At 36.0% G+C, this 13,310-nt stretch overlaps 2 protein-coding genes across 8 annotated transcripts in view; one reads left to right on the forward strand and one right to left on the reverse strand.

The window, feature by feature from the left end:
- Positions 1-4,151, reverse strand: part of zmynd8 (zinc finger, MYND-type containing 8) — a 43,516-nt gene extending 39,365 nt beyond the window's left edge. For 2 of the 6 annotated variants that reach the window (XM_073916653.1, XM_073916652.1), the window contains exons 1-3: positions 4,051-4,151; positions 3,626-3,956; positions 1,142-1,595 (exon numbers count right to left, since the gene is read on the reverse strand). Coding sequence is in view for 4 of the 6 variants with exons in the window: in XM_068224316.2 (XP_068080417.1) it covers positions 3,626-3,651 (26 nt within the window). In the remaining 2 variants the exon portion in view is untranslated. The remainder of the gene's footprint in view (positions 1-1,141; positions 1,596-3,625; positions 3,957-4,050) is intronic. The other 4 variants (XM_068224316.2, XM_068224315.2, XM_021479798.3 and 1 more) reach the window with 2 other exon arrangements.
- Positions 4,152-12,085: 7,934 nt separating this feature from the next.
- Positions 12,086-13,310, forward strand: part of ncoa3 (nuclear receptor coactivator 3) — an 87,523-nt gene continuing 86,298 nt past the window's right edge. For both annotated transcript variants that reach the window (XM_021479799.3, XM_687846.11), the window contains exon 1: positions 12,086-12,171. The gene's annotated coding sequence lies outside the window, so the exon portion shown is untranslated. The remainder of the gene's footprint in view (positions 12,172-13,310) is intronic.

A 13,310-nucleotide genomic window follows, 5' to 3' on the forward strand; every position in this document is an offset into this window, starting at 1 on the left:
AAAATAATTACATAATTATTTGACAAGACGTTTTGATTTTATAACAGAAACACTTCTATCAGTGTCCATTTGCTGGCAAACTAGCAAAATATGCTAATCAAAAATGCCAACGTCTCTGAAGATGAAGCGATCATCAAAGCACATCACCAGTTCACCTTAATACATTTATTCATGCCAACAAAACTACATTATACATTTAATCATGATTATGGTATAGGTTTTTAAAGCAGTTTACCACTGTTTACAATGCACAAAATACTAATACTAGCATCCAGATCACCAGTTGACCTTAATACACTATTTCATGCCAACAAAACTACAATATACATTAAATCATAATCATAGTATAGGTTTTTAAAGCAGTTTGCCATTGTTTACAATGCAAAAACACTAATACTAGCATCCAAATAACACTAATTAACCAGCCTTTCTATTACTAGTATATCATATAAGACACAATTATAATCAGGCCTATAACAAACTCAAAGCAATTTCCTTTCTAGAAATATAAATGTGCTTTTTTTCATTAAAAAAACACAGCAGGTAACAAAATTCAGTTATAACACTGGCAAAGGTAAAGCCAAGATGGTTACCTCTCACTGGCAAAACCGAATGATCTATCAGAAAAAGCAATCAGCGCACAAACACCAGAGCGATGTGCCTCTAAACCTCAATTTAAGACTACACAAAAAAGCTCCTTTCCTGATGCTCGGTTATCATCACATACGCCCACCATATCTTGTTCATGAATTCAATGTGCATCAGCAAACCTCCAGATGGATGTTGGAAACACAAAAATCACAGTGTTACTGGCATTTAGGTCTGCATCCCGCTGTGTCCTGCACCTCAAATCTTCAGAGATGCAGATGTTGAGGGCATGAGCTGACAGCATGAACAAACATCTGTAGAGCTTGAGCGTTTGCCATCTTGGCCTCCTCATGTCCATCCTACATGCGCCATCCATTCCCCACCCACATCTCCTTTAATGCAAGCAGTCAGCCGAAAACAGTTTAAATGCAATCCCAAACACACATATAACCTCAGTCAACACACAACCCTCCTTCCTCAATAAAAACAACGACACACAGCATTGAATTGCTCTCCATGTAAAAACTGACATATATATATAATAACAGCATACCTTTTCTTTACAGTTCTTCAGGCTGAGCTTTTAAATGTGTGTTTTTTGTTTTCAGATATAAAGGCAGTGAGGGATGAGACAAAGATGGGTGCAGAATTTTCCAGAAGGGCCTTGCTCTCCCTGCTGCTCTCAGAGCGATTGTCAATCTTTAACCTCAGCTGTGTGCTGCCGATTGGTTTGAGAGCCACACGGAGGCGCGTGATTGGGCGGCTGCTGCTGTGTGCCACACAGGCTCTCCTCTCTCTGCTCTGATACACTGCTGCAATGCAGGGAGGGCTGCTGCTATTGCCATTCAGTGGGAAAATACCCAGATTCCTCCATGAAAACGACTGTCAAGAATCAAGACGTTTGGACATACAAGTCAGATGGTTTGCCGTGACCGTTTTGATCAGATCCCTGTGCTTAAGTATGGGGATTTCACAAATGAGTGACTCGCAGGAATGTGGCAAGGGCCCTGTAAACAGCAAGAGACAAAGAATAGGCTGGGGATTGTAATCAGAGTCGTGGTAAATTGCAGGTCTTGGGAATACTCCTTATGCTGTGCCATTCGGTATGACTGACTTACTGTCAGATGGCGGCTGCCAAAATGAGCTCATGCGCCAGCTAAAAATAATTTCTGTTTGAATGGTAATGCTGTATTAGGGGTAGTGATGCGCATTGTTGTGTCTGGCTCCATTGGTTTATTCAAATATACTTTTAAATAAAATGTATACATAAAGGTGCATGTTTTTGATTTCTATAATAAAATGAATTTAGATTTGTTTTATAAGTTAAAAAGTCAGGGTGGGACTGGCCTGAAATCATAACAAATAAATGTAGCTCATTAAAATGTATATGTATGATAAGAAAACCATACTAGTTTCGCATAAAATGCTATAGTTTAGGTCTAGTGGTGTCACCACAATTTCAAAAAATGAAAACAGGAAATTTTGTCATTGAAAAATGTGGGATATTATTTTATGTAAAAAAATCATGGTTAGACCACATGACATTTAAAATAGCATTTGCATTGTTCAAAGATATACATATTTAACAGTTTAATGAAAATGATATTTAATTGTTCAAGCTGTTGTTTGATTTATGGATGTTTTTATTTAGAAAACATACACACTTTTATATATATATATATATATATATATATATATATATATATATATATATATATATATATATATATATACATACAGTTAAAGCCAGAATTATTAGTTTTTTCCACACACTTCTAAACAAGTTTTATTAACTCTCTTTATAAAATTTCTAATAACTGATTTATTTTATTATATGCCATGATGACAGTAAATAATATTTTACTAGATAATATATTCTTCAAGACACATTTTTACAGCTTAAAGTGACATTTAAAGGCTTATGTGGGTTAATTAGGTTAAATAGGTAGGTTGGGGTAATTAGGCAAGTTATTGTAAAACAATGGTTTGTTCTGTAGACTATCAAAAATATATAGCTTAAATGGGCTAATAATGCTGACCTTAAATCTGCATTAATTCTAGATTTCTAAGACTTTCTCTAGAAAACACTATTATCAGACATACTGTGAAATTTCCTTGTTCTGTTCAACAATATTTGGGGAGTATTTAAAAAAATAAACAAAAAAAACTATTCAAAGAGGGGCTAATAATTCTGACTTCACTTGTATATTTCCCCTTAGACCACCGGATAATGTGCACATAATTGTTTCATGAAAAGCGCAAATTATTTTAAACATTTATATTTTCCTATTTATTGAATCTAGTATTATGAATAACCATGACTTAAAATGGATAAAACCTATCCATAGATATGGGATAGAACTTATGATTTCTTTTAAAATCATTTTTATCAGATTAACTGACAAAAATTAAACCCTGTTTCTAAAACATTCAACCTCACACAGATATAAGCTGTCATTCCAACAGGTAAAGCCCACCAACCTGATTATGTTGAAAGACAAGCAGTCAACAAGCAGGCATTTCGAAGACAAACCAAAACACAACTCAATCTGATGTGGAAAAACACTAGACCCCAGTCTGCCTTGACCGTCTGATCAGACCCCTGCTATGGCTTTCCATTCAAAAACATAAACCCTCCAAACAAAATATTAATCAAACCGCATAAAGAAACGATTAAATTCATCAACACAAACACTGTTTTGCGGTTGCACAGCCGAAAAAGGAAGTCTATCTGAAATGGCTGCCAACTCATACCACAACTAAGTTTTGATGAAATGCCTGTCCTGTATTGAGTATATTTACAACCTAAGTAAACAGACAGAAACCGGTATTTAACTCAGAAACCCAAACACAAGCCTAATTCCCTATCTCAATCCCTCTATTTTTATAGAAAAAGAAAGTCGCTTCTATTTCAAACCCAATAACTCAGTCAGCAAAAGCAATCTGTTGTATGCTTTTGCAAATTAGGCCTGCATCCTGAGCAAAATGGCCATATAGCCATTATGTCAGCTATTGAAGTCTTTCCTTAACCTACAACCTGAGCCAAATCTGCAGCTCGGTCATTCTGCCAGTCAAAATGTGCTCTTCCTCTTAAAGTCTGCACCGTCTGCTCCTCCTCAGGGCCTTCATTTTGAGAGGTCTGGCCTGTGACACGACTGTGCTCCTCTCCGGCTCTACAGAAACATAGCTAGGAGAGACACCAGAAGAGGCCATTTTGGTCAGAGTGTTAGCACAGGTCAGCCATGCGATCCTGAAGACTAAAACACAGAGTGAGTGTGATTTCTGAGTTGCTTCTGTCTGCCAGGATCCAAATCTCTCTCTCACTCCCTCTCTCTTTTGGTGTTGGGACAGGTTTTTGCCCCCCCTGTCTGTGAGAAAAGCCAGTATTTCTGCATGACACAATTCAACCATTAGCATTAGCAAGTAGTGTAGAAAGCATACAAGCAATGAAAGATCTCTTACCTCTGTGGATGCATGGCTTAAAACACACTGAGTAATGCCAATGCTTATTAAAACATGGAGGACAGACCTCCTTCTCTCTCTCTCTCACTCTCTCTATGCACAGCAGTCTCGGCTTCTCCAAGCCAGGCAAGCCAACATTCTGATTATGAAAGAGGCTTACCGATTGGCTGGTTTTTAGCAACCAAATGAAAGGGAGCGGGTGATTGGCTGACATGTTTCCTGAGTGAATGTCTTTTGTTCAGTATAGAGACAGGCTGTGGCAGGATTGGGGACTGAAAAAGGAGCTAGGCCTTGATCTTTACTACTAAAACTGAGTGAAATAACACCATAAAAACATTACTTATAGTAAAGAACATCGAATATTTGTTAAATTACCACAACAGTGACAATATACATGCACTAGACCTTGAAATTCTAAATGAAACCCTCAAACAGTGAAAATGTTCAAATATGAAGAAGTTAAATGATAAATATTGAACAAATATACACTTTTCAGCTTTAATATATATATATTTTTTGGGTTCATATTGTATGCTGTAAAAGCTCGGTTAGTTTGTTAATCATTTACTACAGCTGTTATACCTGTTATATTTAATCCAGTAAATTTAGCATCATGTTTTGTTTCTTTAAGCATGTAACCTAGCATAAAAACTACCAATATATGCACCTAATGTTTCCTTGTGTAAGTTATACATATGTTATAATAACCTTTATATTGAAATATCTAAATGTTCAGTCTTTAAAATCTATTCTTTTTTAAATGATTGGTTATGAAAATGTGAACCATTTTATTATTTTGCAAACATTTTGGATTAATACTTTTTGTTTTCCAAAATTTAGTAATAATGTGACTATTTATAATTTATTCATTCATTTATTTTCCTTCGGCTTAGTGCCTTTATCCATCTGGGGTCACCACAGCGGAATGAACTGTGAACTTATTCAGCATATGTTTTACACAGCGGATTCCAGCAGCAACCCCGTACTGGGAAACATTAATACAAACTCATTCACACACATACACTATGGTCAATTTAGTTTATTCAATTCACTTCCAGGACTCGAACCATCAACCTTCCAACAAAAACATTTTTAGAAAACAAATATCCATGAAATTTGAGTAAATGTTATGTTTGTGCTAACATTTTGCTAACATTATTAAGGAGCAGATCATTCTTTTAATACTAGTAAATGTTGTTCTTAACTGTTGTTCAATGTTCAGAGCGACTTCCCTTTTAGATGAGAAGGTTAACAGAACGTTTAGGTTAACATTTCTGGCAAAATATCAAACATTTGTGGTATTTTGGAACATTTTTAGAACACAAAGATTGCAAAAACCATTCCAGAAAAACAACACTAGCTTCACATGTGCAACCACATGTCAAAAAAAGTGCAACAAGTGTGAAATATTTGGTTATAAAACATTTTTATGTGAAACCCTTGTAAACACTCTTTCTCACTTTTTTTCCGCATGATCACATGGCTTTTAAATGAAATGTCTCATTGATTATATGACCATTAAGTTATGACAACATGCCTTTTTGTGATTTTTTTTATTTTAAAATTAGTTTTTACTTTTTATTTACAATTTATACAAAATTCAACTTTATCTTTAGCGTCAATTTAATAAAATGTAAGCTGAAGTGACTTGTAATCACTTCTATTCACTTCAAATAACTTGAAAGGTAATTTGATATAACCTAAAAAGATAGCATTTTTAAATGTATCATTCTTCTATCTAGCAAATAAATGTTTCTTTCTGTGTGTCCTGAACTTCACCTTGAAATTCTATGTGATCTTCAGTGATTTACTGTATGATACCCTGTGTTTAACCATTGACCAATGCCTACTATTTCAAAATCAGTTCAGATCTGAAAAGTCACATTGGCTTGATGTCTGATACGCCATGATCATGTGTTTCTGACTGACCTGAGAGGGTGGAGCTTGAACTTATTTAAAACCTGCACCAGTTAAACGGGTTCTCCAGCACCTTTCAATGTGTCAGCTTATGAAAAACACACCCGCACCTGTTGTTTCTTTACTTAACCAGACTTCATGTGTTAGTAACTAGAAAGAAGGAATAATACGCACACATTGAATCAAGAAAACTCAGAGCTGAATATATAAGTGCTATAATGTTGCTCCATGGAAGTGTTTTATTTTTATGCGGAATCATTTTTTGTTGTTATTGTTTACTTGTTATTGTTGCATATCCATTTATTCATTCATTTTCTTGTCGGCTTAGTCTCTTTATTAATCTGGGGTTGCCACAGCGGAATGAACTGCCAACTTATTCAGCAAGTTTTTACGCAGCGGATGCCCTTTCAGCTGCAGCCCATCTCTGGGAATCATCCACACACACACACACACACACACATACATACACACACACTACGGACAATTTAGCCTACCCAATTCACCTGAACCGCATGTCTTTGGACTGTGGGGGAAACCGGAGCACCTGGAGGAAACCCATGCGAAGGCAGGAAGAACATGCACACTCTACACAGAAACGCCAACTGAGCCGAGGTTCGAACCAGCAACCCAGCGACCTTCTTGCTGTGAGGCGACAGCACTACCTACTGCGCCACTGCCTTGCATTAATGGTGTTTTAGTCAGTTGCCAAGTTGTTCACAGCATGTTTAGTCCATTACAAATTGCTTAATAATGTATTTAAGTGGATTTAGTAATACTAAATAATTTACCAACCCTCGGTTCTATGTATTCATGTTGGTTATTCATTTATTCATTTTCTTTTCGGCTTAGTCCCCTTATTAATCTGGGGTCGCCACAGTGGAATGAACCACCAACTTATCCAGCAAATGTTTTACGCAGCAGATGCCCTTCCAGCCGCAACCCGTCACTGTGACACATCCATACACACTCATTCACACACTACAGTCAATTTTAGCATACGCGATTCACCCGTACCACATGTCTTTGGACTTGTAACCAAAGCCGAGGCTTGAACTAGCAATGTTGAAACCATGTTGGTTATCGGTGTTGTTTTTTCAAGTGTATTGTTGATGAGTGTGTACCACAAATATTGTGTACATATCCAACCGAACAGAAGAAATCCAGCTAACAACTCATGTTCTAAGAAGATTTGGCTAATGTTTCCATTAAGTTATAAAAATTTTACATGCAAATGTTTATTACTATGTTGTTTTGGTTTTGTGTGTTGCTAGGGGGATCAAAATGATTGATCTTGATCTTCTCTTCGTCAGTCTCTTCCACAATTCGCTGAAGGTGTTTGGTTTCCAATTCAAAACGCTGCTGCAAGGATTTTTCCGTGAAGTTCAATCAGGTTTAGATCAGGACTGTAGGCTGGCCATTTAATTTTTTGATGTTTTCAGCTTTAAGGAACTGGTTTACCCATTCTGCAGTGGTCTCGCTGTTCTGAAAAAGAATTGCTGTCTAATTAAGCAATGCATTGAAGTAATCACGTTGCCGAAGGAGCTTCTGGTAAACATTTTGCAGTCTTTCATGTACATTAGCTTTATAAGACACCAATCCTCTGCTGCAAAATGTATCCCCAAAACATTTTTATGCATTTCTTTATAAGCGTTGGGTCATTTCCCCCCTTGTTTTGCTTTCTATTGGACACAAATTTATTAAACTTGCTTTCATCACTAAAGTGTTTGATACAATTCTCTGTCCACACAACATGCTCCTCAACAAAGCTAAGTCAAGTCTTTTGATTCTTTAGGCTGATCAGAGGATTTCAGTGCAAATTGTCTTATACACTGAGATACTGCATGCAGATACAATCTTTACTCTGTTCAGCTCTGAACTGTGATCAATCCCAGCTTCAGTGTTGAACCGATAGCCCATTAAAATTCTCCGCATTATCCTGCCCTCTCGTACATGTATCTTTTGTGGATGACCAACCTTCTTTGAGTGAATCGAATGAATTAATGACATTGTAAAGATGAAATACTCTAGACATCGCAGATTTGGGACAACCAGCTTCTCTTTCTGTAGCTGAAGGTCTCATCCCTTTGACCTTAATGTCCTCTGAACAACCTGAGGTATTCAGACACTTTACAATGGCTCACAGTCATGAAAAGTCAGTGAAAATTGTAAAATTAGACTGCCGGTTAAATTGTATTTGTCAAATAATCTCTACTAAAACAGAATTTAGAGAGTGTTAAGTTCAAGTTTTGACGAAGAAGCTGAATCTGTTTCTCAGGCTATTTTACAAAGAGATCTATGTGAGAACAAATGAGACTGTTACCTAGTCACAAAACATTTAATTGAACAAGTATGTATTTATTTTAAGTCTATACACTCAAACGATTCATCAAGTATGTTCTTTGTCCACTACAAGATCCTTTGGGGTCAAACCCTATAAACGGTCATATCTCAGGCTGTCCACTAGAGGAGGCTATTCAGCTTTCAGCTTCTCGTGTTGTCATCTTTGCTGAGGACAGCTGTCTGAGACTCCCTGCTGCATTAATAAATCAAAACACATACTGACACAGACACACACTCGCACAGCATGGAAGATCTCAAGCCAAAGAAATATCGATGATACAGAGAGTTTTTCCATAGGCGGCACCTTACAATATCCAGATGAGTCACAAGTACATGCTGGTTTAAACTGCAGTATACTGTACATTTATAAACATAATGTACATACACTGACAGCCTGTATGATTTTCAATACTGCAAGTAAAGTATGAACACAGCATCTCATTTATCTCCTTTATTAAACACTCAATTGCCCTCAAGAGCTTCGAACGTACTCATACAATTTCCTAACCTTGAATTAAACAGATGTAATTATTGCGCTTTCAATTTCATACTCAGTGCTCATCCACACATTCCTGAAGAGGTGATTTAACCTAGTAAATCACAAAAGCACTTCACGTGGGTGAAAGAAAGAGAGGTTCATGGCTGTGTGTTTGCAGGTAGAGGATCTATATATGCAGATGATTGGGGGCTAATCTCCTGTGCTTTTAAACTGCTATCTCCTGTCCTTTCAAAGGGGACAGAGGGGGTTGGTGGGTAAAAACCGTCTCACACTCTTGGAAGGGGGAAGTCAGATTGTGCTGTGAATTGGGGGAGGGAACAACAACAGGTCTATGGGCCTCTTTTGGGTTTCTGAAGGGACTCTCAGTTGTGGACAAATGCAAATTATTTTTGTTTTATTGGCATATACCAGGCTATTAGTCTTCAGTGATGAAAATTGAGATATATACAGTACCACTTTGCTTCAAAGTGGTGCAAATTTTGTGGCGTGCAGGTTGATGATCACAATCCAAAAACTGTTGAGTTTTTCCTTTGCAATTCTTGAGGTGAAATATCTTGATGCTTCACGTCTACATTTTTTTTTTTTTTTGGCCAGATGAGACCCGAGGTTGTATCACAGGGAACTGTCATGACAGGAAACAGCTAGCAATGAGCTAATTACTACTCTCTCTCTTTCTCAGTCTGTCTGTCTCTCTCCCCTCCCCCTCCCTCCCACCGTTCCTCCCTCCCCTCTGTTTTTCCTTGACTCCCTCCCTCTTTAGCGCTGTCTCCTTCTCCAACAGTTGAAATTCAACACTGGTATGCCTCAGAGATCACCATGGAGACTAGTTCATTGCTATCTTCCATGTCTGGTCTTCAGAGGGCAGAGCACTTTCAGCCTCTGCAGACCACGAGAGCACGAGTGTGTCCTAAAATGTCTTGTTTTGATCATTTGGTTCTCTGTACGTGATGATCAAAAATGTACAATGATTATAGTAATATCATGGATCTGTGCGTCTTTATTAATGACCTGTTTGCTGTTTCATTTATTATGTATATAGCAATATGTTTTGTAGAATCTCCTCTTGCACATGCAGCAGTATACTCAAAACAAAAATGATATTTGCTGCTTGTTCAGACTACTTATTTAAAATGAGCTAAACCTACACAATTCTTGAGATTTTTTTGGGACAACTTAATTGTTTTTTGTTCAATTCACTTAAATTTGTTACACTGACTTAATCGATTTGTGTTAGGACAACATGAATGAATTTTGTGTTGGGACGACATGAAAGAATTAAGTTACTTTTTAGTTTTTACAAATTTAAGTGGATTGAACATTTAAGTTGTCCCCAAAAAAAACCCAACTCAAGAATGTTGTTGCTTCAGCTTATTCAAAATGAGCAGTTTGAACAAACAGTAAATGTAATTTTTTTTTAGTGTAAGTATTTGTTGTGTTATTTTTGTAGTTTTGCACAATTAAAATTAATTTTCGAGGATATCTTTACCTGTGAAAGACATATTTCTTACAAACTATATCTCAAATGTTATTGTATGCCATCCATTTTCACAAAAAATATCATCACTGTCAAAATGTGAGCGATGGATGGCATACTTTGATGAGAAATAAAAAATGCACAACAGAATGAGAGTTTATTATGAATATCAGATCCATGTGCATTTAATAATTTACAGAAATGCTGCTTAGTTTACTGTGTCATTTATAATGTATAAAACAATATGTTTTGAAGAATCTCTTCCTGCACACGCAGTACTATGAGAGAAAACGAACTCTCCTTTTTAATATTTGTTACTTTCGCATAAATAAAATAGATTGTGAGGGCATCTTACCCGCATGAGAACAACTTGTTAACTATATAAAACACACATGCAGCTGTATGGGAAATTAACTGCAAAAATACACAATATCATGTCAGCAAAATGTAAGTAGCCTAAAGCGAAAACAATCTATTTGTGCTAAATGTATCTTTAATAAACTGCATATAACTTTACCCTCAAAAGCAAAGTTGTCCCTTTGTATCCTTGGATTTGGCCCACCGGAAGGAAAATTATTGGGAAGGGCTTGATAATGCCTTTGATGGAGATTCTCATTTGTATTTTAATGAAACTTTTTGTTTGTTTGTTTGTTTTATTGTTGAGCAACAAAAATAGCAAACTGAAATTAAATGTTTCACTTTAACTTTGTACATGAATTAGATTTGTAAAAAATGTCCATACTGTCACTTAACGAATAGGGGACAAAGCAGAAGACAACAACCTGCAAATCAAGGCAAAGGCAGGTTCAGCATAACTACTGTTTTTAGCATTGAATTCCATTGTTTTGATTTTTCAAAAATATATTTTTTAAAGGTTTTATTGTAATAAGTTTTTTAAAATAGTATACATTTTCAAAAAGAATTGCATGCATTCATAAATACGATTGAAGTATTTTTTTCTATTTATTTATAAAAATTATGAAATAAATTAGGAAATTACCCATGGCAATTTTAATGTAATAGTTTGCTATATTTACTTTCAGTCCACAGGTCTTAATCAAGCTTTGATTTTGGCCCTTTAAAAGAAAAAGTTTGGCCACTCCTGCTCAAAAGTGACATAAACCTTTAATATTTAAATACGCATATGTGGTTTAAATTATAAATTTGCTTCCACATTTAGATATCTAGGGTATATTTGTTCGGTTTAGTTTGTAAAGTACTATTTTGCAACATATGTGCAACTTCAAATAACTGGTTAAATGGTGCATATATTATTTAAACTAAAGTATATTTTTGTATATATCATACTGATATTACAATGTGTAATATTTTGTAGGCTACATTATTTTACAGTCACTGCATTGTTGATGAATCACAAGAGACATTTGTACATTTTGAAGTGACAATAAAGTGATTTGATTTAGCATACTATGAATAAAAAGGTGTGCTACGAAACAGATAATTCGATCTCGCGCGAACACAGCGAATTCATCACTCACAACTTATGTAAATAAAAGCGTACGTCACCGTACTCATTAGGGATACGTGACTGTTATCTCTATGTGGTCCTCGGTTGAGCTAAAAATAAATGCACTATATTTTTTTCTACGATATTGCTACTACTGCCCATCTCCTACTGGATGTCTATTTTTCGATCTGCGGGGGTTCATGTAATTGTAGTTTTTATCCTCTGTAGCTTCAAGGAGAATGCGCTGATCGCCCGGATGGCAGAACTTCATTACCCACAAGCCCTCGCGCACACGATTCAGTCAGGCTTCTTTAAGCTTTGGGAGTGTTTCCCATTTAAACAAACATAGCTAATGCTGAAGATGGCGGATGCGTAGAAGTGGCTTAAAGAAACTGGAGTGTTTCACTGGATACATTTGCACCGGTAAGTGAAACGAATCACTTTCTCGCGATCGTAAACAAAGACGTTTGAACAATGTTGTGTTCTTGAAACAATGTTACGCGATGCCGGTTATTTAGAAGCAGATTCTTGTCCATGGTGGGGATCTTGCCACCTAGTTATTCTGCCTTTGAGACAATAATCGTAGTAACACAGTGTTGCCAGAGACAACATTCTCCAGCATGTTTGTTTACTTTTCATAACAGGATCCGTTTATAGATTTTTAAATATATTTACGGACATTTTGGCATTATCTAGACACAGTTTAACACTGTTTTACCAAGTTAATCATCGTTTTAAAGGAGGTTTAAATGCAGTTTGTGTCCTTTGAGTTGAACTACGACCTTAAATAAATAAGTTATTTGGGGAACGTTGTTTATTGTGCGATTTCCATGGTTGTTTTGTATAATATCGAGGTTAATATAACAACAAATTGAGTTTTTTCTTTTTATGATGTTTAATCAGAAGCAAGTTTGTTGACCAGTTGTAGGATCAGCTGATCGTTTACACGAGCTGAAGTTACTTTGTTTTAGCAAGAAGTTTTCTTCTAACATAAATATTTAAAGTTTTTATTTATTCTTCCAACTTTTTTTTCATTCTGACCTTTAATGTAAAACTGCAACAACACATAATTTTTTCAGGTGTGTTATGTAGTTGTATGAGGATATTTTGTAGCTTCAGCTCTCACTTCATTATGATGTAGTTCAAAATACCCAAACAACAAGATGGTTTCCTGGTTTGTGACACAGAGGGTGGAGATTAAATTTTCATGGGTTAGAAATGAACAAATCAATGCAGAGCATGATTACATTGTTTTAACGCTTCTGCTCACCAAACTGGAGTGCATGAAAGCAATTGAAGTCATAATGCACTTTAAAACCAGCATTTACCACTTTGCTAATAGGCAAGCCAGCAAGATGAGTCTTATTAATCGTACATTTTTCCAATGGTTATTATTTTTGTCATAATCAAATGTGATGGAGATCACACTGACCATGTTAAATTCTATAATTATGGTTGTCTCCCTATCCAGACACCATGACAGGCACGTTTAGAACGTGTACATTGTGGACGCAGAAACGTGAACGAATCTTATCAGAGTCATCAAGCGCTATTTTAACACT

This window comes from Danio rerio, chromosome 11 (genome assembly GCF_049306965.1).
Source record: "Danio rerio strain Tuebingen ecotype United States chromosome 11, GRCz12tu, whole genome shotgun sequence".
In the NCBI taxonomy this organism is placed as follows: domain Eukaryota; kingdom Metazoa; phylum Chordata; class Actinopteri; order Cypriniformes; family Danionidae; genus Danio; species Danio rerio.